This window comes from Suncus etruscus, chromosome 17 (assembly GCF_024139225.1).
Source record: "Suncus etruscus isolate mSunEtr1 chromosome 17, mSunEtr1.pri.cur, whole genome shotgun sequence".
In the NCBI taxonomy this organism is placed as follows: Eukaryota; Metazoa; Chordata; class Mammalia; order Eulipotyphla; family Soricidae; genus Suncus; species Suncus etruscus.
The window spans coordinates 17,463,628-17,486,981 of NC_064864.1; the positions used below are offsets into that span (position 1 = coordinate 17,463,628).

A 23,354-nucleotide genomic window follows, 5' to 3' on the forward strand; every position below is an offset into this window, starting at 1 on the left:
TTATATCCCCTTCCTCCCATCACTCAAAAGAGAAGGCATTAAAGAAGGAATTTAACCTGATTCATATTATAGCAGTTGCCCTCATGTGTCCCAGCATCTTCTAAGACTGGGTACTTGTAGAATGAACGTTGATGCTTTCTTAGCTGTGAATATATGCCTTGTATTTAAAAGGCTCCACAGATCTAGTGCTAAAAAAAAGTACAATAGGCAGAGTGCTTGCCGTTCATGCACACAACCTGGTCTCAAACCCAAACCTCGCCAGAAGTGATCTCTGAGTGCCTAAGCCAGCGTAAGCCCTGAGCACAGCCAGGGACAAAACCAAAACCAAATTCTCTGAACTTGGGGTTCAAATAATAGCATAGTAGATAGCTTTGCACTAGGCTGACCCAGGTTCAATCCCCAGCATTGCATATGATCTCCTAAACACTGTCAGAAGGAATTCTTGAGTACAAAGTTAGGAATAACTTCTGAGCATCACTAGGTGTGGCCCAGAAACCCCCCAACATAATTTACCCCCACTTTAGTTGTTTTTTTTTTTTTGTCCTACTACTCTCAGATTACATATGAGTATTTTTTTAATCACCTATACCAAGGCCCCTGGCAACTTTAGGTCCGAACACTGAAGCATCAGGTAGACTAGAGTGGCCCAAGCTTCACCAGAAGTGATTCTTTTTTTTTTTTTTTTTTTTTTTTTTTTTTTTTTTTTTTTTGGTTTTTGGGCCACACCCGGTAACGCTCAGGGGTTACTCCTGGCTATGTGCTCAGAAGTTGCTCCTGGCTTGGGGGACCATATGGGACACCGGGGGATCGAACCACGGTCCGTCCAAGGCTAGCGCAGGCAAGGCAGGCACCTTACCTCTAGCGCCACCGCCCGGCCCCAGAAGTGATTCTTGATGATTCAGAAATACCAATGGGCATGGTCCATGTTTACTGCCCCAACTGGATTTATTTCACCCCTTTTATTCACCCCTGTTTAGGTCAAGATCAGATCATCTGTACCATCACTGAGTAATTTTATTGCAGCCAAAGGAAAAACATTGAGATTTAAATTAACCTCCAAGACTAACAACCGGTGCATTTACATTTCTGTAGGACTTTTTAGGGGAAGTAGAGAGGATTGGGGTCCTACCTATCTTCTCAGGGGCTACTCCACGCTTAGTGCTTAGGGAACCATGCAGTCCAGAAATCAAACCTTGTCTATAAAGCTTGTACTCCAATTCTCTCTCTACAACCTAGGGCTTTTTAAAAGATTAAATTTCTTACATAGTAATTGGAGATATAGTACAGTAGGTACTTGTTTGCACATGCCCAACTTGGGTTCAATGAATATTGTCCTAGAGTACCACCAGGAGTAGTTGCTGAGTACAGAACCAAAAGGAACACCTGAGTATTACCGAGTGTGATCCCAGAAAACAATAAAAAATAAATAAACAAAACCATGTTGGTGTTGGAGAAATAGCACAGCAGTAGGGCGTTTGCCTTGCACATAGTCGATCTAGGATGGACCTTGGTTTGATTCCCAGCATAGGAATCCCCTGAGCCTGCCAAGAGAGGCTTTGAGCAAAGATCCAGGAATAACCCCTGAGTGCAGTTGGGTGTGGCCCAAAACCAAACCAAAAAAAAAAAAAAGGTAAAATATTCGTTCACACACAGATTTGAGGAAAAACAAAAGTAGAATCTAGCATTTTAAAAATAATATCTTTTTTTAAGCACCTTGATTACAAATATGTTTGCAGTTGGGTTTCAGTCATATAAAACAAAGTCACCCCTTTGTTGCACTGGTGAAAGAGAATCTAGCATTTATGAGAAAGTAGCCCAGTTCTACCCCCTATTAGTTGCCTCCTAATGGGAATCTGCCAACTGGAAGGCCCCATTGAAGCTGGTGTGAAATTGTCCTCTTTTCCTACAGTCTGGCCACTCCCTGGCTCTTCAGAGAGTGGGTCTCAGCCACTCTGTCAGACACAAACAAAAGAGGTGTTATTTCACTTAGGGAAGTCTTCCTGTAACCTGTTCTCGTCTTATCTTCACACCATTATTATATCTCATATTTAGAAATTAAATATTGAGACAGCTTTTCTCTTGTATTGTAGGAGAATCAGCAGAAATCCACCAACGTTATCTACCAAGCCCACCATGTGAGCAGAAACAAGAGAGGGCAGGTGGTTGGAACACGGGGTGGATTCCGAGGGTGCACAGTTTGGCTGACAGGTAAGCCTCAATTACTATACAGCTGTATTATATTATATAATCTCTATCACAATGTGTTATATAATATAATATTACAACCATATAATTATTATATTTATTATTTATATCATATTATATTTATTCATGCATTGATATTTGTATTATATTAGTTGTTATTATTATTATTCTGCCTTAGACGCAGAAGGACGGTGGTTCAAATTCCGGCATCCCATATGGTTCCCTGTGCCTGTGAGGAGTAACACCTGAGCGTTGCCAGGTGTGACCCAAAAAGAAAACAAAACAAACAAACAATATATATAAGATAATGTCATTATATAATATATATTTTGGGGGGGGGTTGGGGGTCACACCCAGCAGCACTCAGGGGTTACTCCTGGCTCTACGCTCAGAAATTGCTCCTGGCAGGCTTGGGGGACACTCTGAGATACCGGGATTTGAACCACCATCCTTCTGTATGCAAGGCAAATATCCTACTTCCATGCTATCTTGCTAGCCTTATTACAGATTATAATTATTATATATATTTAAAAATCTTTGTGTGCTAACACAGATTTGTTTGGGGATCACAGCCGGCTGTACTCAAGGCTTTCTTTTGCCTCTACACTCAGGAATCACTCCTCGCAGGGTTACTAGAGATCATGGTCAATTATATGCAATGCAAACACCTTACCCATTGTACTATATTTGCAGCCCCTGAGTGACAGAAGTTTTAAGGCAGGGGTCTCAAACTCAATTTACCTGGGGGCCGCAGGAGGCAAAGTCGGGATGAGGCAGGGCTGCATAAGAAAATTCATCCAAAAAAAAAGTCCTCAAACGTCATTATTAACAGTTTTAATTATTTCTTCTGAACATGAATAGAACATTGAGTGAAGATCATGAACAGTTCTTCTGAACATGGCATCTTTTGCCTATTCCTTGCTGCCAGAGACTTGACAGCACTTCTTCTCACAAATCTGAACCACATTTGGCTTTTGAGAGGAAGCAGTTGAGACCCTCAGTATGGCTTGAAGATGATCATCATTAAGTCTAGACCTGTACTTTGACTTATTGAAGTTCAATGTGGAGAATAACTTTTCACACAAATATGTGCTCCCAAAAAGGCACATGGTGTGCTTGAACATTCGGGAAAGCTCAGGGAAGTGGGGGACAATTCTCTCAAAAATTGCCCAGGCATGTCTGCTTTTCCACTAATCTCCCTAAACTTGGCTTTGAGATCAGAGTTGCATTGCAGGTCAATGAGCTCCATTTGAAGCACAGGCAGGGCATCTTGCACATCAAAGGAAAAGGGGTCCACAAAAATTTGGAAAGTGGCTCTGTGCTTTAGGAAGTCTGCAAATCTGTGATCAAATTCCTTCTCTAGCTTAAAAATAGCATCAGGGACTGGAGAGATAGCACAGCAGTATTTGCCTTGCAAGCAGCTGATCCAGGACCAAAGGTGGTTGGTTCGAATCCCAGTGTCCCATATGGTCCCCTGTTGCATTAAATAATTAACGATGGTGCTGGATGGAGTGGGATGTAGGCCTTTGTCCTTAGGCCCCGGCCACATGGCTTCATCCCCAATCAACCGGCGGGTCTGGGGTCCAGGAAAGCGATGGGTATTGAACTCACTCACAGGCAGGCATCAGGAAGCATCAGCTTTATTCACATGTGTGGCCTATATCATAACCTTTCAAGCACAGCCATTTTTAGCTAGCCCTGCTTCTTAACTCCTTTCAGCCATCTTCCCTTTGACCTCCTTGCTGGCCAAAGACCAGAAGCACAAAGACCCTAATCCCCTGGGTCAAAGACTTTATATAACCTTCCAAGACCACTCCCCGGAATGGGAGGGGTCTTGCAGGTAAGGTTACACCTAATATCCGGTTCCCAAGACCCCCTCCCAGAAAAGGGCGGGTCTCAGGTAGGTACACCTAAATCCAGGATGGAGTTACAGTCCCCCTTGCCTGCCAGGAGCTATTTCTGAGCAATGCTGGGTGTGGCCCAAAAACCAAAAAAATAAAAAAATAAAAATAGCATCAACATATTTCTCCCCACTGAATGGTATGCCTGCATCCACAAGATCCTTGCATGCTGAGAAATGGCAAAGATTTGTCTGAGAGAGCTGGGATTTCTATAAACTCTCCTTCTGTGAATGGTTTCCCTGCCTTAGCAATCATCTCACTAACCATGTAACTAGCTTCGACTGATGCAACATTCTCTTTGGTTGTTTTCTTGAAGAAATAGAAATCTTGTTGCCTCATTAGACATGCTTTAAGACTGGCAACCCGCTTGGCTCTCTCATTTCCTTGATATTTTGCACATTCCTCAGCATGTTTAGTTGAATAATGGCATTTAAAGTTGCATTCCTGGGCCCGGAGAGATAGCACAGCGGCGTTTGCCTTGAAAGCAGCCGATCCAGGACCAAAGGTGGTTGGTTCAAATCCCGGTGTCCCATATGGTCCCCCATGCCTGCCAGGAGCTATTTCTGAGCAGACAGCCAGGAGTAATCCCTGAGCACCGCCGGGTGTGGCCCAAAAAACAAAAAAAAATAAAAAATAAAAAAATTAAAGTTGTATTCCTTGTGCACTGCAACTTTCTCTGAGCAAATAAGACATGTGGGGATGCCCCTGTGCTCAACAAAGAAATACTGCATCTCCCACTTTTCCTGAAATTGTCTGTGCTCGTCATCAATCTCTCTCTTCACTTCAGGCTTTGATGAGGTCATGATGAAGGTATGACAAAATCTAATTCTGTAATAAACTTCTCTCCCTCTCTCCCTTAGGCCTCTGATAATGCAAGGGACAGCAGGCAGGAGCAGCGGAAATGACGTCTGCTCTAGGCCCAAAGTATTCGCGATTATTCGCTTACCGAATATTCACAATAAAACATTGCATTAGTAAGAAAAAGTCGCAAAAAATCGCATTAAACATTTGCATACCCCGAAGGGAACTGCTCGAGGTATGTGAATGTTTAATGCGAGTTTTTTCTTACTAATTTAATTATTATTGAGATTATTCAGTAAGCGAATAATCGCGAATATTGCACTATTTGAAGGCTGGCCTCGGACCCCTGTTTTAAAGAAATTAGTGCGACATGTGCATGTTTCTTTTACTCTTAGGAAGAGAATTAGAGGTGAAGTGGAAAAGTGGGGTATTTTCCTAAATCAGTGAAACACTGAGCTTTGGGTCAGAGAGATGGTAGAGGGTAGTAGGTGCTTGCCTTGCATACAGGTAACCCTGGTGTGATCCATGATACCTTGTCAGGCAAGGATGGCCCCAAAACAACCCAAAAACCCACTGAAAAAAATGAGCTTTGATTAAATCATAGTTCTCTAGTTTTTGTTTTTGGTTTTTTTGTTTTGTTTTTGTTTTTGTTTTTTTCATTTTTTCTCTTCTCTTTTTTTTTTTTTTTTTTGGGGGGGGGTGCTGAGGTTTGGTCACATCCAGCAGGATAGTTGCTCCAAAATGTCCCAGAAACCAGACAATGCCTTAATCCCTGTACTGTTTCTCTGGCCTGATTTTTCTTCTCTCTGAAAGGAAACAACATGGTGTAGGTTGATGATAAATTTCCTTTCAGCTCTAGGAAATTTCATAATACTTATTTCTGTGCCTAAACAAGATTTACTGCCAGCTAATGAATGGGGCTTTTCTAATGGAGCCTCAAGCATTTGGGTAGGCCCTAAAGTTTCAAATGTTTGGCTATTTTCTGTATTGCTTTGCTGATTTCTTAACATTCTAGTCCAACATATTGCAAGTGTAAATGGTTAAAATCTGTGCAAGTAAATTTCCGCTTAACCAAGGATTGCTGCGTATGCATAGAAAGAAAAGCTGACCGAAGAATTCCCCTTTTGTTGTGTTTTTATGCCCGTGGAATGTCAATGCTGAGGGTGAGTGACAGAACTGGAATAAGTTCTGAGTAACTCAGTCCAAGTGGCAGAAGTTGCTTCTAGGACTAAAAGGCTGAGGTGGCCGACACTCTGAGGGAAAAGCAGGGGTCCAGGAGATGACTCAGCCACTCACATACCTGCCTCCATGATCTCAGTGTAGGAGCAAGATTCCTGGTGCGCTGTTGACTGTGTTCACTGGTGCTGTAGTGTGATTTTCTGGCCACATCACAGCTGGGTGTATGTGAGCACTGAAATGAAGGGGTCTGAGCCATGGTGACTCTTCTAATTCAAAAGATGCTTGAGCAATGAGGCCAGGAGTAGGACCCCCCCCCATGAGCATGTGTGTGAGCACAACAGTGACCCCCAGTGAGCACTGCCACCAGAATTTGCATGTGTAATAATACTACAGGCAAAGGATTTAACTTTCCTCTTCCGAGTATGAGCACTCGGGCAAATGTGGAGATCCATGACCAAGTATTTGTGTCAGTCACACACACACACACACACACACACACACACACACACACACACACACCCAGCATTTTGCAACACTGCAAAAAAAAGGAAAAACCCAGGACAAAAGAGGAACAAACAAGTTCATTTCTTAACCCCAGATTCCCCCTTAGAGATGAGCCTAGAAGCAAAACTGCTCTTCCTGTAGGCTGTGAAATCAACTCACATATTACTGACCTATGCAGATTTTCTTCAGATTTGAAGGAATTCTGTAGAATACAGTAGGCAGGGACCTTTTTATTCAGAGTCTTTCCTGTTCTATTCTAAATCACACTCCTAGGAATATACCCGAGGAACACACTCTTCTTTTTTCAAGGTTGATCTCATACCTGTGATATTCATGTATGTACCTTCAGTAGGTTGGTTTTATATATGTTTAGTAAAACAACTTTTTTTCCCAGTTTGTACACCTTAGTTAAATGAAACAGAGATCTGAATTGAGAATGCTTGGGGGAAATGGTGCAAATAGACCTTCAATCTGAAAAAAAAAAATTAAAGCAGTGTTTTTTGGTTTTGGGGGGCTCACACCCAGTGGCGGCGCTTAGGGGTTACTCCTGGCTCTGCACTCAGAAATCGCTCCTGGCACCTGGCACGCTCGGGGGACCAATATGTGATTAGAACCACAGTCCGCCCTGGACTGGCTGTGTGCAAAGCAAGTGCCCTATCGCTGCGCTATCTCTCTGGCCCCTGAAAGCAGTTTGGAAAAATGATAAGAATTACAGGTCAGGGCTCAAAGAGATATTACACGCATGCAGCTGACCTGGGTTCTATCCCCAGCACCTCATATGATTTCTTTCTTTTTTTTTTTTTTGGTTATTTGGGCCACACCCGGTGGTGCTCAGGGGTTACTCCTGGCTGTCTGCTCAGAAATAGCTCCTGGCAGGCACCGGGACCAGATGGGACACCGGGATTCGAACCAACCACCTTAGGTGCTGGATCGGCTGCTTGCAAGGCAAACGTCGCTGTGCTATCTCTCTAGGCCCTCATATGATTTCTGAGCCTGACCAGGAGTGATCTCTGTGCTCAGAGCCAGGACTAGCTCTGAGAACTGCCAGGTGTGTTCTCCAGACTAAAGGAAGTGCTGAAGCAATAGCACAGGGGTAGAGATTTTGCTTTGCACATAGCTGACTTGGTACAGACCAGGGTTCGATTCCCAGCATCTCATATGCCCATATCCCATATATCCTCTGAGCCTGCCAGGTGCGAATCCTGAGAGCAGAGCCAGGAGTAACCCATGAGCACCTCTATATATAGCCCAAAAACCAAAAAGAAAAAAAAAGGGGGGGGGGACCAAAAGAAAAGAAAAAGAATGAAGAATGAAGGGACAATCTGTGGGAGGCTTTGTGGTTATTTCCATGGGTGTGGGTCTTGAGATCCCAGGACTTTTCCATACCCTCCATACCAGCTAATTGCTGTCACTGGGGATATGAAATCACTATCACTAAACTTTCAGATCTTGTCAAGAAAAACTAGAATCTGGATTCATAGGTTTCAACTTTCTAATCTTTAACAAACATGCTGCAGCCAACATAGAAACCAGTTGCAACAACCTGGTCTCCCTGTTTATGATCCTGTGTGCTTTGAAAACCTAGAAAGAAAACCTAGTAAGAAGCAGTTATCCAGGATAAACTGTGGTTCGAATCTCGGCATCCCATATGGTCCCGTGCCTGCCAGGAGTGATTTCTGAGCACGGAGTCAGGAGTAACCCTGAGTGCCGCTATCAGGTGTGACCCCCACCCCCCCAAAAAGAAAACTATAAAAAAAGGCACACATGCACACACACACACACACACACACACACACACACACACACACACACACACACAGAACTACTTGTAGTAAACAATGACTTTTCGAGATCTTAGTGGTTTTGATTTGAAGTCCATCAAGTGACTGTCATGAGGATGTAGTGATGCTTAAATTGAGTAAAAATGAAGCTCAGGTTCCAGTTTACCCTTTTAAGCAGTACCAGACTCGTCTTACCTCATCTCTCTACAGGTCTCTCTGGTGCTGGAAAGACAACAATCAGCTTTGCTCTGGAGGAATACCTGGTCTCCCATGCCATCCCGTGCTACTCCCTTGATGGGGACAATGTCCGTCATGGCCTCAATAAAAATCTTGGCTTCTCTGCTGGAGACAGAGAAGAAAATATCCGACGGATTGCTGAGGTGGCCAAGCTCTTTGCAGATGCTGGCCTGGTCTGCATCACCAGTTTTATTTCTCCTTTTGCAAAGGTACAGTGATGGTTCCCACACATAACTCCCACACATTCTGTGCCCACACAAGTAGCAAAAATAAAAAAAATAAAAAAGGAACTGTGTGGAGAGAAGGCACAAAGGAATGTCACCCTTCCAAGTCCGTCATTTTCCCCTCCTGCACCCGCATTCTCCTTCACCCCATTAAATATCACTTATCTAAAGAATGTCCCCGAGGGGCCGGAGCTATAGCACAGCAGTAAGGCATTTATTTGACTTGCGCACAGCCAACCTAGGACAGACCTCGGTTCTAATTCTGGCATCCCATATGGTTTCCCAAGCCCACCAGGAGTGACTTCTGAGCGCAGAGCGAGGAGTAACTCCTGAGCACTGCCAGGTGTGAACCCAAAAAATGAAAAAACAAACAAACAAAACAAATAAAGAATGTCCCTGGGGCTGAAGAGATAGTAGAGGAGCCTTTGCCCTGCACATGGCCAATCCAGATTTGTATTTCCAGCAGCACTATGGTTCCCTGAGCCCTGCCAGGATTAACCCCTCAGCACATGGGCCAGGAATGTTCCCTGAGCACCACTGGGTGTGGTTCTGAAACCAAACAAATGTTCCTTCACTTGCAGGTGCCAGGACACCCTTCCCTAATCACAACTGCAAGTCAAACTTGGTCAGAGCAAAAAAGGAGGGAAAGGTTACACAGGAGAAAGGAAAACAACCAAGTTCTTCATTTCATTTCTCCCCAACTTGGAATGTTTAATTCGCTTCACACAAACCCAGAACAGCACCGGAAACCCAACAACTCACCCCTAAAATACTGGGTTCTGTGTTTTTCATGTTGTCCTCACTTGAGGGAAGGGTCAACTCTGCTCATTTTATTTTATTTTATTTTATTTTGGATTGTGGGGCCACATCCGGTGACACTCAGGGGTTATTCTGGCTATGCGCTCAGAAATCGCTCCTGGTTTGGGAGACCATGGGATCGAACCACGGTCCACCCTAGGCTAGCGTCAGCAAGGCAGACGTCTTACCGCTCCATACCACAGCTCCGGCCCCAGCTCTGCTCATTTTAAAACAGGAAATTTCTGGAAGCTACAAATAAGCCTCTGATTAAAACATTCCCCTACTTCCAGCTTTCCAAACTGATTGTCAGGCTCTCTTTAGTAGAACTGTGTTTACTAAAGTGAAACTTCTGGGCTTTTCTCTAGTAGACTAGTTTCCTGCAACCTCTGCAAAGCACAGACCCAAGTGCCATCTAAAGGCTTCCAAATACCCAGGCACATGATGTTTAGTCATGAGAAATTATACTAGGAAACCTCATCTTATATTTTTGAACATCATTCCTTTTTATTTTTTTTTTTAGGACCGCGAGAATGCCCGCAAAATTCACGAATCAGCAGGACTCCCGTTCTTTGAAATATTTGTAAACGCACCCCTGAACATTTGTGAAAGCAGAGACGTGAAAGGCCTCTACAAACGGGCACGGGCTGGGGAGATCAAAGGTAGGAGAAGCCTTGAGCCTCTTTGCCAATCACTCAGGCCACTGAGCTTTCTTAACCTGCCCCCAGAAATCAACCCAAGTTTCCAAAACTGTGAACTAAACTCTATTGAGCGTACACAACTTTTCATCAAGCCGTAATCTATTCAGTATGTCTGTGGCTTATTAAAAGAAGAGCTTGGATTTTCTAAGAACTGAAACAGCTACAAACCAGCTTAGAGAACTAAAATGGTCTTGCATGTTGGCGTGTGTGCAGGAGTGTGCCAGTGAGTTGGAATTCCTTTCTTCATATCCTTTTTGATTCTAATGTATTACAAAGGATGTGGATCTGACCAACTAGATTTTGCTGATAATTTGGGGCTTTCCATGTTAAAAATACACAGCCAGGGAAAGATAGCTTACTGGGTACCACATGGCACCAAGCACTGCTGATATCCATCCTGAGCACTGAGCTGAGAGTAGCCCCAGACAACTACTGGGGTATGGCAACCCCCTCTTCCCCCAAAAGGGCAAAAGATACAGGGGAGGGACCGGAGAGATATCACAGCGGTAGGGTGTTTGCCTTGCAAGTCTCTGAACCAGGACCAATGGTGGTCCGAATCCCTGCATCCCATATGGTTCCCTGTGCCTGCCAGGAGCAATTTCTGAGCAGAGAGCCAGGAGTAACCCCTGAACGCAGCCGGGTGTGGCCCAAAAACTAAAACAAAAACAAAAGATATGGGGAAAAGGGTTGAAAATACAGCTCTGGGAGACCAGAGAGATGGATCAGGGGTTAGGACAGATAGAATTTGAGGCCAGAGCAATGGCATAGCAGGTAGGGCTTGCATAAAGCTGACCCTGGCTTGATCTTGGAGCCTGCCAGGAGTGGTTTCTGAGCACGGAGCCAGAAGTTACACACAAGCACCAAAAACAGGGGCGGGTGGGGGGGGGAGAGAGAGTTTATCTTGCAATGCAACCAATACCAGTAAGAGAAAGAGAACGAGAAAAAGAAAGAGAAAGAGAGAGCATTTATCTTGCAATGCAGCCAATACCAATATAATCCCAAGCACTGCTATGGTCTTCTGGGCACTGCCAACCATTATTCCTGAGCAGAATTGGGGGTAGCCCTAGGCACTGCAGGATGTTTTTACTGATAATTGCCAATACCCTCCTGAAAAAAGGAAAGTGAAGGGAAAGGATGAGAGGGGAAGATAGGGAAAGAAAGAAAAGAACAAAATAGCTTTGTGATTTTTTTTTAATCTGTGGCTAGAGGTCAATGATGGCCAGTGACCTTTTCTGTTATAGTCTAAATTCCCTGATTAATATCTTCTTTCATGTGTCAGTTCTTAGGAATTGAAAACGGTTGTTCAAAGAGCTAGAATGTGGCTTAGTGGGGGGAACACATGTCTGTCTTGTATGAGATCCTAAATTTGAACCCTGGAGGTGGCAGGGACATGGGAATGCAGCTTTCACCCTTCTGTCTTCCAGGATTTACAGGTATTGATTCTGATTATGAGAAACCTGAAACTCCTGAGTTGGTACTTAAAACCAACTTGTCTTCGGTGAGTGACTGTGTCCAGCAGGTTGTAGAGCTGCTGCAAGAGCAGGTGGGTTAAATACTTTTCCTGTTCGTTTGTTTGTTTGTTTGTTTGTTTAGTGTAATAGTCAAGAAAGAGCAAATGTCATAGAAAACATTTCTTTTTACAGTTTTCTTTAAAAAAAAAAAAAACTTTATTTGGGCCCGGAGAGATAGCACAGCGGCGTTTGCCTTGCAAGCAGCCGATCCAGGACCAAAGGTGGTTGGTTCGAATCCCCGTGTCCCATATGGTCCCCTGTGCCTGCCAGGAACTATTTCTGAGCAGACAGCCAGGAGTAACCCCTGAACACCACTGGATGTGGCCCAAAAAAAAAAAACTTTATTTATTGATTGATTGGTTGGTTGGTTTGGGGGCCACACCCAGCGGTGCAGGGGCTACTCCTGGCCCTGCACTCAGAAATTGCCCCTGGCAGGCTGGAGGACCATATGGGATGCCAAGGATTGAACCAGGTTCTTCCTGGGTTGGATGCATGCAAGGCAAATGCCCTACCACTGTGCTATCTTTCAGGCCCCCTTTTTATGGTTTTTATTTCCAAGTCTTACCCATGTTGTTTCATTTCAGAACATTGTACCTCACACTGTTATCAAAGGCATCCATGAGCTCTTTGTGCCGGAAAACAAGCTCAGTCAAGTTCGGGCTGAGGCAGAATCTCTCCCTTCATTGCCCATTACCAAGGTAAGAGAGTACCCCTGGTTCGGAGAAACATGGAACTCTATTATGACCTGCTTACAGTGGTGCTCTTGGTGGTGGTGGTGGTGAGAGCTGGGACCATAATAGAGATGCTCTGGGGTTATCCCTACCTTCATGCTCAGGCTGTGTTTAGGGGCCCTGAAATGGTGCCAGTAATCAGCATGCAAGGCAAGTACCTTTCCCCCTATATGCTCTCTCAAGCCCTGCAATCACGCTTTATAATAAGGAAAATTGGGGGCTGGAGTGATAGCACAGCTGTAGGATATTTGCCTTGCACACAGCTAATCTGGGACAACCCAGGTTTGATCCCCGGCATCCCCTATGGTCCCCTGAGCCTGCCAGGAGCAATTCCTGAGCACAGAGCCAGGAATAACCCCTGAGTGCCGCTGCCGGATGTAGCCCAAAATATAAAACAATAAAAAATAAAAATAAAAATTTGGAGCCTGGAGAGATAGCATAGCACTAGGGCGTTTGCCTTGCATGCAGCCGATCCAGGACAGACGGTGGTTCAAATCCCTGCATCCCATATGGTCCTCCATGTCTGCCAGGAGCAAATTCTGAGCTCAGAGCCAGGAGGAACCCCTGAGCGCTGCCAGGTGTGACCCAAAAACCAAAAAAAAAAAATTAAAAAAATATGAAGAATCAAAACAATAAAATAAAATTAAAATAATGAGGAAACTAGACTCCATTAGACAAGGAAAATCCATAAGGAAAAAAATATTCCATTTTTACCTTTCAAAAGAAAAAAACCTCTTCTTCCAAGCAAACCTGACAGCAAAAGTCGCTACAAGATAGCAGATAAGTAAGGTAACTTTTCTATTTGCATAGGACCTTTTTACATAGTTGTCTTTTTTTTTTTTTTCCAGTTATGCCAGAGAGCTAGCAGTAGGCAGGAATTATTTGTTGGCAACTGCTGCTGAGAAAATATTTGTGTTTTGAGTGCAAGTGCTTCTTGGGCAATGAAGGAGGACCTAGAAGTAAACAAAAAGCAGTTCTAATCTAATAGCCAAAAAACATCTTGACCTTTTTTCTCCTCTGTAAATCACTTTGTAAATGTTTACTGTTTTCACTGTTCATTCTTTTTTCTTTTTCTCTGCAAAAATTTTGCCTATAGGTCTTTATTTTCTGAAACTCTTGCCTTGAAAACCTATTCACCAAAACTCAGACAATGTGTACTGTAAGCTATACATGAAGCTTCAGGCCTTTACTATCTTTTCATCCCACCATTCATGCAAAATCGAGTCATGGGGCAAGAATGATAGCATAGCGGTAGGGCACTAGCCTTGCATGCAGCTGACCCAGGACAGACCTGGGTTTGATCCCCGATATCTCATAGGGTCCCCAAGCCAGGAGCAATTTCTGAGCATGTAGCCAGGAGTAACCCCTGAGCGTCACCGGGTATAGCCCCAACACAAAACAAAACAAAACAAAAATCTAGTTCATGGACCATTGCCTTGTACCCATTATTTGCGGTAAAAATTTCTCCACTGCAAATCACACTCTTCCCTCATCAGGCAGTACTCAGTTTAAGGAAAAGGCAGACAACTTTGGTTACATTTGATTTTCCCTACCTGGAAGGTGGAATATGCAACTCTAGCAAATTGCCAGACATGTGTCTCAACCTTTTTATGGATCTAGTGCAGTTGTTCCATCCATACTGGGTGATGACAGGCTCTTTGGTACCTTTTGTTACTCATGAAAACTATGACATTTTCAGAAGAGGCAAAATAAACTGGGAAACTGCTTTAACTCACAAAGATTCCAAGCAAAATCCCTTAAATCTACAAAATAAATTCCAAGGAGGTCAGAGAGATAGCACAGCAGTAGGGTGTTTGCCTTGCAAGCGGCCGACTCAGGACCAACAGTTGTTCACATCCCAGCATCCCATATGGTCCCCTGTGCCTGCCAGGAGCGATTTCTGAACACAGAACCAGGAGTTACCCCTAAGTGCTGCTGGGTGTGACCTAAAAACAAACAAAAAAAGAAAATCAAAATAAATTTCTAATATCCCAGTGCTTCAGGCAGATAAGAGCAATGTAACGATAGTTTCAATGACAGAAAAAATTAGAAAATTTTCTTTTCTTTTGTTTTTGTTTTTGTTTTTTTGGGCCACACCTGATGATGCTCAGGGGTTACTTCTGGCTCTGCGCTCAAAATCGCTCCTGGCTTGGGATGCCAGGGGATCAAACCTCGGTCTGTCCTAGGTCAGTCACATACAAGGCAAACGCCCTACCACCTGTGCCACCACTCGGGTCCCAAATAGAAAATTTTTAAGAAATCTAAATGACAAATTATTTCATTTTCAGGGAATTTTTTTATATTGTTGATTTTGGTTTACACCTGGACATGCTTAGGGTTACTTCTGATTCTGCACTCAGGAATCACTCCTAGCAAGGCAAACACCCTACCAGGTTGTACCATCTCTCCAGTCCCAATAGATTATTTTAATAATAATAATAATCTGCATTTCTGGGAGTGACCCCAAACACTGAACTAAAAGTAGCCCCTGAGCACTGTTGAATGTGACCCATAAACTAAGAAGAACATTAATTTAGATCCTAGGGTGACAGAAAAGGAATCAAGGCAAAGGTCAATGAACTAGATTTTAAAGCATGAATAGGGGGGAATGAAAGGGTAGGAAAGACCTGAGACCACATATATAGCTTAGTGTACACATTGTCTAGCATTTCTGGTGAATAGGTTTTCTTTTTCTTTTTTTTTTTCTTTTTTTTTTTTTTTTTTTTTTTGGTTTTTGGGCCACACCCGGCATTGCTCAGGGGTTTACTCCTGGCTGTCTGCTCAGAAATAGCTCCTGACAGGCACGGGGGACCATATGGGACACCGGGATTCGAACCAACCACCTTTGGTCCTGGATCGGCTGCTTGCAAGGCAAACGCCGCTGTGCTATCTCTCCAGGCCCGTGAATAGGTTTTCAAGTGAGGAATAGCCAAAAATGAAGACCTATCCCCAAGCCAGAATTTTTTGTTTGTTTGTTTGTTTTTGGTCCACGCCCAGTGACACTCAGGGATTACTCCTGGCTATGCACTCAAAAATCGTTCCTGGCTTGGGGGACTATATGGGACACTGAGGATCAAACCCAGGTCCGTCCTGGGTCATAAACCGCATGCAAGGCAAATACCCTACCGCTGTGCTACTGCTACAAATCAGAATTTTTGTAGAGGAAAAAAAAAACGAAGAGTTAATTTTCAATACTGTTGCTTGCCATAAGGATAAATATAGTCTAAAACATTAAAAAAATCATCTTAATTTATAGTCCTTTCACCACTCTCCCATAGGAAAGTTTTAGACTAAAACTTACAGCATAAGACATAAGAACACTGAAAAATAGGAAATGCCCTCCCTTTATACTCCTGTCCAATGAATAAGAAAAAAATAGATGGGTAAATAAATAAATAAATAAATAAATAAATGACATTTTAAAAGGCACTCGTGGAAACAAACATTCATCTACTTTTCGTATTTTTCAGCTGGATCTTCAGTGGGTGCAGGTCTTGAGCGAAGGCTGGGCAACCCCCCTCAAAGGTTTCATGCGAGAGAAGGAGTACTTGCAGGTTATTCACTTTGACACCCTGCTAGATGGTATGGTTATATTTTAATTCTCTACTCTCTATTTTTCTTAGTTATAGTTTTAGGACCACACCTGACAGTGCTCTCAGAGGTTACTCCTGGCCCTGCACTCATGAACATTCCTGAGTGGGGTTCTGCGGACCAGATGGGGTGCCAGAGTACTGTCTCTTCGGGTCCTCCAATCCTTAATTTTTATTTATTTATTTATTTTTGGTTTTTGGGTCACACCCGTCGATGCTCAGGGGTTCCTCCTGGCTGTCTGCTCAGAAATAGCTCCTGGCAGGCATGGGGACCATATGGGACACCGGGATTCGAACCAACCACCTTAGGTTCTGGATCGGCTGCTTGCAAGGCAAACACCGCTGTGCTATCTCTTCGGGCCCCCAACCCTTAATTTTTAATAAAATCAATCTTACTCAGAGATCTTCATGGGAGAAGTGCTAATCCTTGTCTTGTAAAATTTATATGAATATTTAGATCATTTACGAAGTGTTCAAGTCTATGATTGTCTAAGTCTTTTATTTTAGGATGTTGAAAAAAATGTTGCAAATGTTATAAATGTTGCCCAGAAAAGTTTTTAAGCAGAAGGAACTGAAAAGGAAATGTCTTACTTGTACAAAAAAAAAAAAAAAAAAAGAAGGTCATCTATTTCATCTCTACCTGCCTTTTGCTGGTTCTGACTCAGTGGGGGCTAGTGGGAGCACTGAGGGGGCTGCCTGGTGTAGTGGCCCCAGTAAATCAACACTTGTTACTGATATACACTTGCCTCCCATGCTCCAGTTTGCTGCGTGTGTCAGACATTGCAGCAGCTGTTTCCTTTGGTGCATGCACACACATGAAATACATTAGACTGTCACTAAATTCTGATAGGGAAGGATAAGGATATTTCCTGGTTATTGGCTCCATGACATTTAGACAACCGATCAGACCAACGTCAGAAGCCTGTGCTGTTTAGAAAATGATTGGGCCATTCTATGATCATTTCCTTCCTCACCGTGTCTGAGCTTCTCAAATGGAACTTATCTATTTTAAGTGGAGGGGAAGGTCAGGGATAAGGGGTGGGAGAAAAGTCAACTTTATTATATTTTTTTTAATACTGATTGGGACTCCAGAACTTTCAAAAACCAAAACCAAATAAGATGGAGGATAGTACAGGGAGTAAAGCAGTTAGTTGCCTTGCATGTAGCCCACCCAGATTCAACCTCCAGATCCCATTTTCGAGACTTCTCAAGGAGTGATCCCTGTCTCCTGAGTTAGACCCAAAGCCACTGGTCATGTGGATCTACTTTGCTCTCTGCACCCACAGAAGGGCAGATCACACCCATTCACTCCGGACATTAAGTCCTAAAAGCTAGTGGTCTGTGGCTCTTCATGATCCTTTCTCATATGGGATGGAAATGAATTCTTCTGTCTTAAACCCAGCTAAGTTCTCTCTAGTAGGTTGCTTACTGTGTTAGAATCTGAGAACAGGGGCCAGAGTGGTAGCACAGTGGTAGGGCATTTGCCTTGCATGCAGCTGACCCAGGATGGACTCGGGTTTAATCCCTTGGTGTCCCATATGGTCCCCTGAGCCAGGAGCAATTTCTGAGCTCAGAGCCAGGAATAAACCCTGAACAATGCCAGGTGTGGCCCAAAACAAACAAACACACAAAAAGAATCTGAGAAAAACTCTCCTAATCCATGCACTTCTTTTTGTTCTCCTTTGGCTGCCTGTATGGTTTATTCAGGGATGGGGTTTGGGGTTAAAGGCCAGTGTCCTGCTGGCTAATGTAACTCTTACTCTTTTCTCACTTGAGGAATCTTTTCTGGAATTCTCTACAAGACTCACCCTTTCTCCTCCTATAGAGATTATTTGCTACTATTACCTTACTTAACCCTGCAGCCAAGGTTCACTGGTCATTCCCATATGTAGTTAGAATTCAAAGTCCAAACATCATAAAGAAGCCTCTTATGGAAATCAACTTTTTAAAAAAATAGGTAGTAGGGATATTTGGTGCTACCCAACTCTACCTAAATCGAATCAAAATATCTTATAAATAAGAAGTGAATTATGCTGCCATAATTTTGCTGCCAAACTATTTGAGTACATATGCCAGTGATTAACTATAAACCTCAAGCAAATTATTTAAACTCTCCTGGCCTGGAAGGTAAATTGGTATAATTATTCATTTTGGAAATTTCTATGGAGCGTCCTTAAGAATCTTATAAAAAGTTTATCACTCGATACAGCTTTTGTCCATAAGAGGAAATTATTGGAAAGGTTAATTCAAACCCAATTTTTTTCTGGCTCCGTAATTGTTCTCCTTGGCATAGTTTCATGTCCTTTCAACAGTTATAACATCACATACTTCTGAGGGACAGCTCCATTCTTGAGTTGGAGGACTTATTTTATATTACAATTATTTTTAAGTAGACAATCATCTGGATGATGTTTCTGGATAATATTTTTATAACATGTTTTTCATTTTATGCAAGTGGTTCATTAAAAAATTAGATCACTTCTAATCTATTGTCTAATACCAACCAAGCCCCATTCAGATCTAAAAAAATGTATTGGTACAATTCAATAAAGAGATGGCAAGAGAGGGAGCACCGACTACACTGAACCAGCACTAAAATTGCTTTTTATATCATGAAATTCAAATAATTGCAAACATCAATGTCAGGAATACTTTGAATAGAAATTAAAACAAAAATGCAGTAATGCGGCTGGGGCAGTGGTGCAAGATGTAGGGCATTTGCTTTGCACCATGCGGCTGACCCAGGACTGACCTCGGTTTGGTCCCAGGAGTCCCATATGGTCCCTGAAGCCAAGAGCGATTTCTGAGTGCATAGCCAGGAGTGACCCCGAGCATCATTGGGTGTGGCCCAAAAAAACAAAAGAAATAAAAGTAAAAAGTCAGTAGTAAACATAGTAAATCTATCTATACACAATATATTCAATAGCTGTCACTAAAGATTGAAGTAATTCAATGAAAACTTAGCATATTCTTTGACCAGTGGAGTCTATATAAATTCTGATTTACCACTGTTTTGCTGTCGTACTTTCTTGAAGCTTAAATATAGCATCAGAAATTGGGGCTGGAGAGATAGCATGGAGGTAAGGCCTTTGCCTTGCATGCAGAAGGACGGTGGTTCGAATCCCAGCATCCCATAGGGTCCCCCATGCCTGCCAGGAGCAATTTCTGAGCGTAGAGCCAGGAGTAACCCCTGAACGCTGCCAGGTGTGACCCAAAAACAAAAAAACAAACAAACAAAAAATAGCATCAGAAAAAAAAATAGCATCAGAAAAATACTCTCAGGATATTTGTGTGTTGTATGAAGTTTCACACTAGGAATGTGATCCTTGACATTGTTGCTTTAAGATGATGTTCGTGGAGAGCTGAAAACATGTTTTTCAATTGTGTTTGTATTTCTCTAGGCCTGGTCCTTCCTGGTATGTACTTTACCTTTCCGAGTAGTTTAATTGCTGTAATTAGATATTTTACATCAATAAACAATGGTTAAAACCTAACCAAAAAAAATCAAATGAAACAGTTGGAATTGCTAACAGTTCATGATCCAACCAGTTATAATAAAATAATACAATAAAAAATAATAAAATAATCTCCCTTTATTTGGGGGCAGATGTTCCAAGACCCCTAATAGATGCCTGAAACCTTGCATAGTATTGAAACCTCTATTGATTTTTTTCCTTTACAAATATACCTATCATAAAGTTAATCTATAAATTAAGCACAGACAGATTAACAATAGTTATTAAATAGAACAATGAGGGCAATATACTGTAATAAGTAATGTGAACATGGTCTTTCCTACAATCAATTATTATATACAATGCTTGAAGACCACAGTTGACTGAAGATAACTAAAGCATTAGATAAGGTGGACTATGGAATTACATCCTTCTGTCGATTGGATTTCAAATAACAGGAAATTTCTGAAAAGATGCAGTTGATTATAATGTTTTGTTTGGCCAGTGCAAATAAACATCAAAACCGTCACTGCAAATTCTGTTCTTGAGATTAAAAAAAAAATTATGCTTCTCCTTACTTCTACTTATTCTCATACTTATTACTTCTAATTATTCCTACTTGAGTCTTGGTCCTCATTTAGTCCCATAAACCTGGAAAGTTTTTTTTCCAAATGCATTTATGAAGTATTTGTAATTAACAAAGGATAAAACCATTTTAGCTGCAATTTAAAGTGGAAGCACCTGGTTGGATTGTGAATGATTTTACTTCATTTGTTTGTGATGTGTGATTATGCATGAATTTAATTTCCAGCTATGATGATTGATAGTTGTAGAATTATGAGATAAAAAAACATTTGCTGTATCTGTAAAACATCGCACCAGAATGAAGGTAAAAAGGTAAAAACTTTGAATATATCATTGTTTTGGGATTGTTTACATTATTGCTGTTTTTCCTTTTAAATGCCTAGTTAGGTTGGAAGTGGAAAGATAATACAGCAGGTAGGGCATTTACCATGCACAAGACTGACCTGGGTTCAATTCTGACACTCTATGTGGTCCTCCAAGACCACCAAGACCAGTCCAGGACTGTTGAGCCAAGAATAAGCTACTAATACAAGTAATAAGCTAATACTACTAGTATGGCCCAAAAGCAATGAACAAAAAAGCCCAGTTAAGCAACAAAAAATAATTTAGGTTTTGCATAGAACTTTCCCCAAACAACTGATAAGCAAAAGGTTTGAAAATCATTCATGGGGCCGGAGAGATAGCATGGAGGTAAAGCATTTGCCTTGCATGCAGAAGGACGGTGGTTTGAATCCCGGCATCCCATATGGTCCTCGAGCCTGCCAGGAGCGATTTCTGAGCATAGAGCCAGGAGTAACCCCTGAGCACTGCTGGGTGTGATCAAAAAAAAAAAAAAGAAAGAAAAAGAAAAAAAAATAGAAAATAATTCACAACAAAATCAAAATTACTCACTGGACAGTAAGTTGTGGGTTAAACTAACCATGACCCAAGAAAGCACACTCCATTTTTCTAAAGTAAGACACAAGGCAAGAAAATAATAACCCTATACCCTTTCCTTTCACCTCTATTTCTCTCCACCTACCCACTCAACTCATGTCACCTTTGCTGTGTTTTTTTTTCATATAAACCCATGTGCATTTGATATTCGATATCATTTGATATCATATATTCCAGGGAATAAAAAGAAAGAAAAGAATCAAGAATGGAAGCTTACAGAGGACAAAGGTTGAAAGTCCAAGTTAATGTTTAAAGGCCTGGAGGATGTCTCCACACCCAAATATATTGTTTGATTTATATTGTAAATGCCAATAAAAATGATAGGGAAACCTCTTTCTACCCATATCTTTGTATACAGTTCAGTTGATATTATGACTCAGCAGAATTTTATTTCCCTGTGTCCTGAAGATTAGCCATGAGGGAGTGCTGTAGGTAACTTCAGTTTGGATTTTTCACTCAAGGTCAAGATGAAGATAGGTCAGAGACTGCACAGGGCAGTAACTTAGTGAACAAGGAAGCAATGGCAATACAAATGTGGAATATTTATTCCTTGGATTTCAACCAGACTAATCTGAGGAGGACAGCACAGCAATCCTGCAGAGGCTTAGCTAGGCATTCTCTGGGTTCCTGTCCCACTTTTGCTTTGAATTTTATTTCTTTACTTTATCACTCTTTATAAGGTTGTCAAATATTAAGACCCTTTAGTGATTTGGTGAGGTTCACCACATTATGAAGAGTAATCTGCCTTACTCAGTCAACTCATTTAAATGTTCTTCTCTGGAAAACAGATTTCAGAGAAATGTCTAGAATAATGTATGACCTACTATCTGAGCACTGTTACCTTCCCAAATATAGCACATAATATGAACCTTCCTTTTCTGTTTTTTCAAAGACAGAACTCTTTCCTTTCAGTCAAGCTGCCTCTTGATTTTTCTTGCAGCTGAAGCTGAAGATGTAAATTCTCTGAATGCCACATCACACCTTCCAATTTTTGTTTTTCTTATGTACTAGGAAACCAGAACACCTGATTTAATTCTTTATAAGAGACTCCACATGAAGGTGAAAAGTGCTCCCTTGTGAGAAGTGCTTCCTCTTCAAAGAAAATACATACCCTTCCGTAAATAATCTCTGTCCTTTTGCATTCCTCCATCTGACTGATGGTTCTCAATTATAATTAAACTAGGAAGCCTTTCAACTCCCAGAAAAATCTTCAAAATATTGAAAAGTGATGCTGTAGCTAGACTACAAACATCCGGAAGATATCTATTAATAAATGCTGACTTTTTTTCAATTCCATGTGGTAGAAAGGCAATTAAAGCCTAAACAATTCAGGGGAGATTTTTCTTTTTTTTTTAACCATATAATATATTTTATTAAGAATAACGCAACAACATGAAACCCTTATTTTTGACATCATAAAGGCTTGTGATGGATGCCTGTTTTTGCACAGATACCCTTAAAAAATTAGGAACATCAAAATTGGTCTATGACCAGAATACAAATAGATAAGAGATAGGATATGGTGGATGTTACATTTTATTTGTCACAAAAGAATCAAATAGACTCAATAAATCATTTCATTATTTAATCAATGAATGAGTAAATGATGGTAAAAATAAAAAAAACTGGGACATTGATTTAAATATATAGTTAGTGCCCAGCAAATTATTGTTACTTAAAAAATGACAAAAATTACAGTTTTTTCAAGTAAAAGTAGTTGAATAGGAATTATGTTCAGTTTTTTTTATTTAATAATATATTTTTATTTTAAACATACTGCTTACATATCATTGACAATAATATTTTAGATACATATTAACATAAAATCAGGGAAATTCCCATCACCGAATTGTCCTCCCTCCACCTTCGTTCCCGTCCTGCCTCCCATAACCTCCTCCCTCACCCCTGGGGCTGCTAGCATGAGTGGTCCTCTCTGTGCCTAGCTTACTACTTAGTGATCTTACATCTGTTTGGTCTTGGTACCTCCCTTATTTCCCAGGGGAGATTTTTCAACTTGTAACTATAAGGTTCTATTTCAAAAAAAAAAAAAAAAGTTGAGCTTTTTTGTTTGTGTTGTCAATGTGTACGCTATTAACTTGGGTTTTTCAGATCTTTGAGTTCTTAGCTCTAATAAGGGATTTTTGGAAGAGAGACATCTCTTCATGGTCCTCCAGAATAGTTCTCTAGGTTATTAAGATGAATAACCTATTAGTTTAGG

At 41.6% G+C, this 23,354-nt stretch overlaps 1 protein-coding gene across 1 annotated transcript in view; it reads left to right on the top strand.

Moving 5' to 3' along the window:
• Positions 1-23,354, top strand: part of PAPSS2 (3'-phosphoadenosine 5'-phosphosulfate synthase 2) — a 105,713-nt gene that overhangs the window by 64,522 nt on the left and 17,837 nt on the right. The window contains exons 2-7 of the mRNA XM_049764610.1: positions 2,091-2,208; positions 8,582-8,817; positions 10,151-10,289; positions 11,753-11,871; positions 12,424-12,537; positions 16,041-16,152. Of these exons, the coding sequence (XP_049620567.1) occupies positions 2,091-2,208; positions 8,582-8,817; positions 10,151-10,289; positions 11,753-11,871; positions 12,424-12,537; positions 16,041-16,152 (838 nt within the window). The remainder of the gene's footprint in view (positions 1-2,090; positions 2,209-8,581; positions 8,818-10,150; positions 10,290-11,752; positions 11,872-12,423; positions 12,538-16,040; positions 16,153-23,354) is intronic.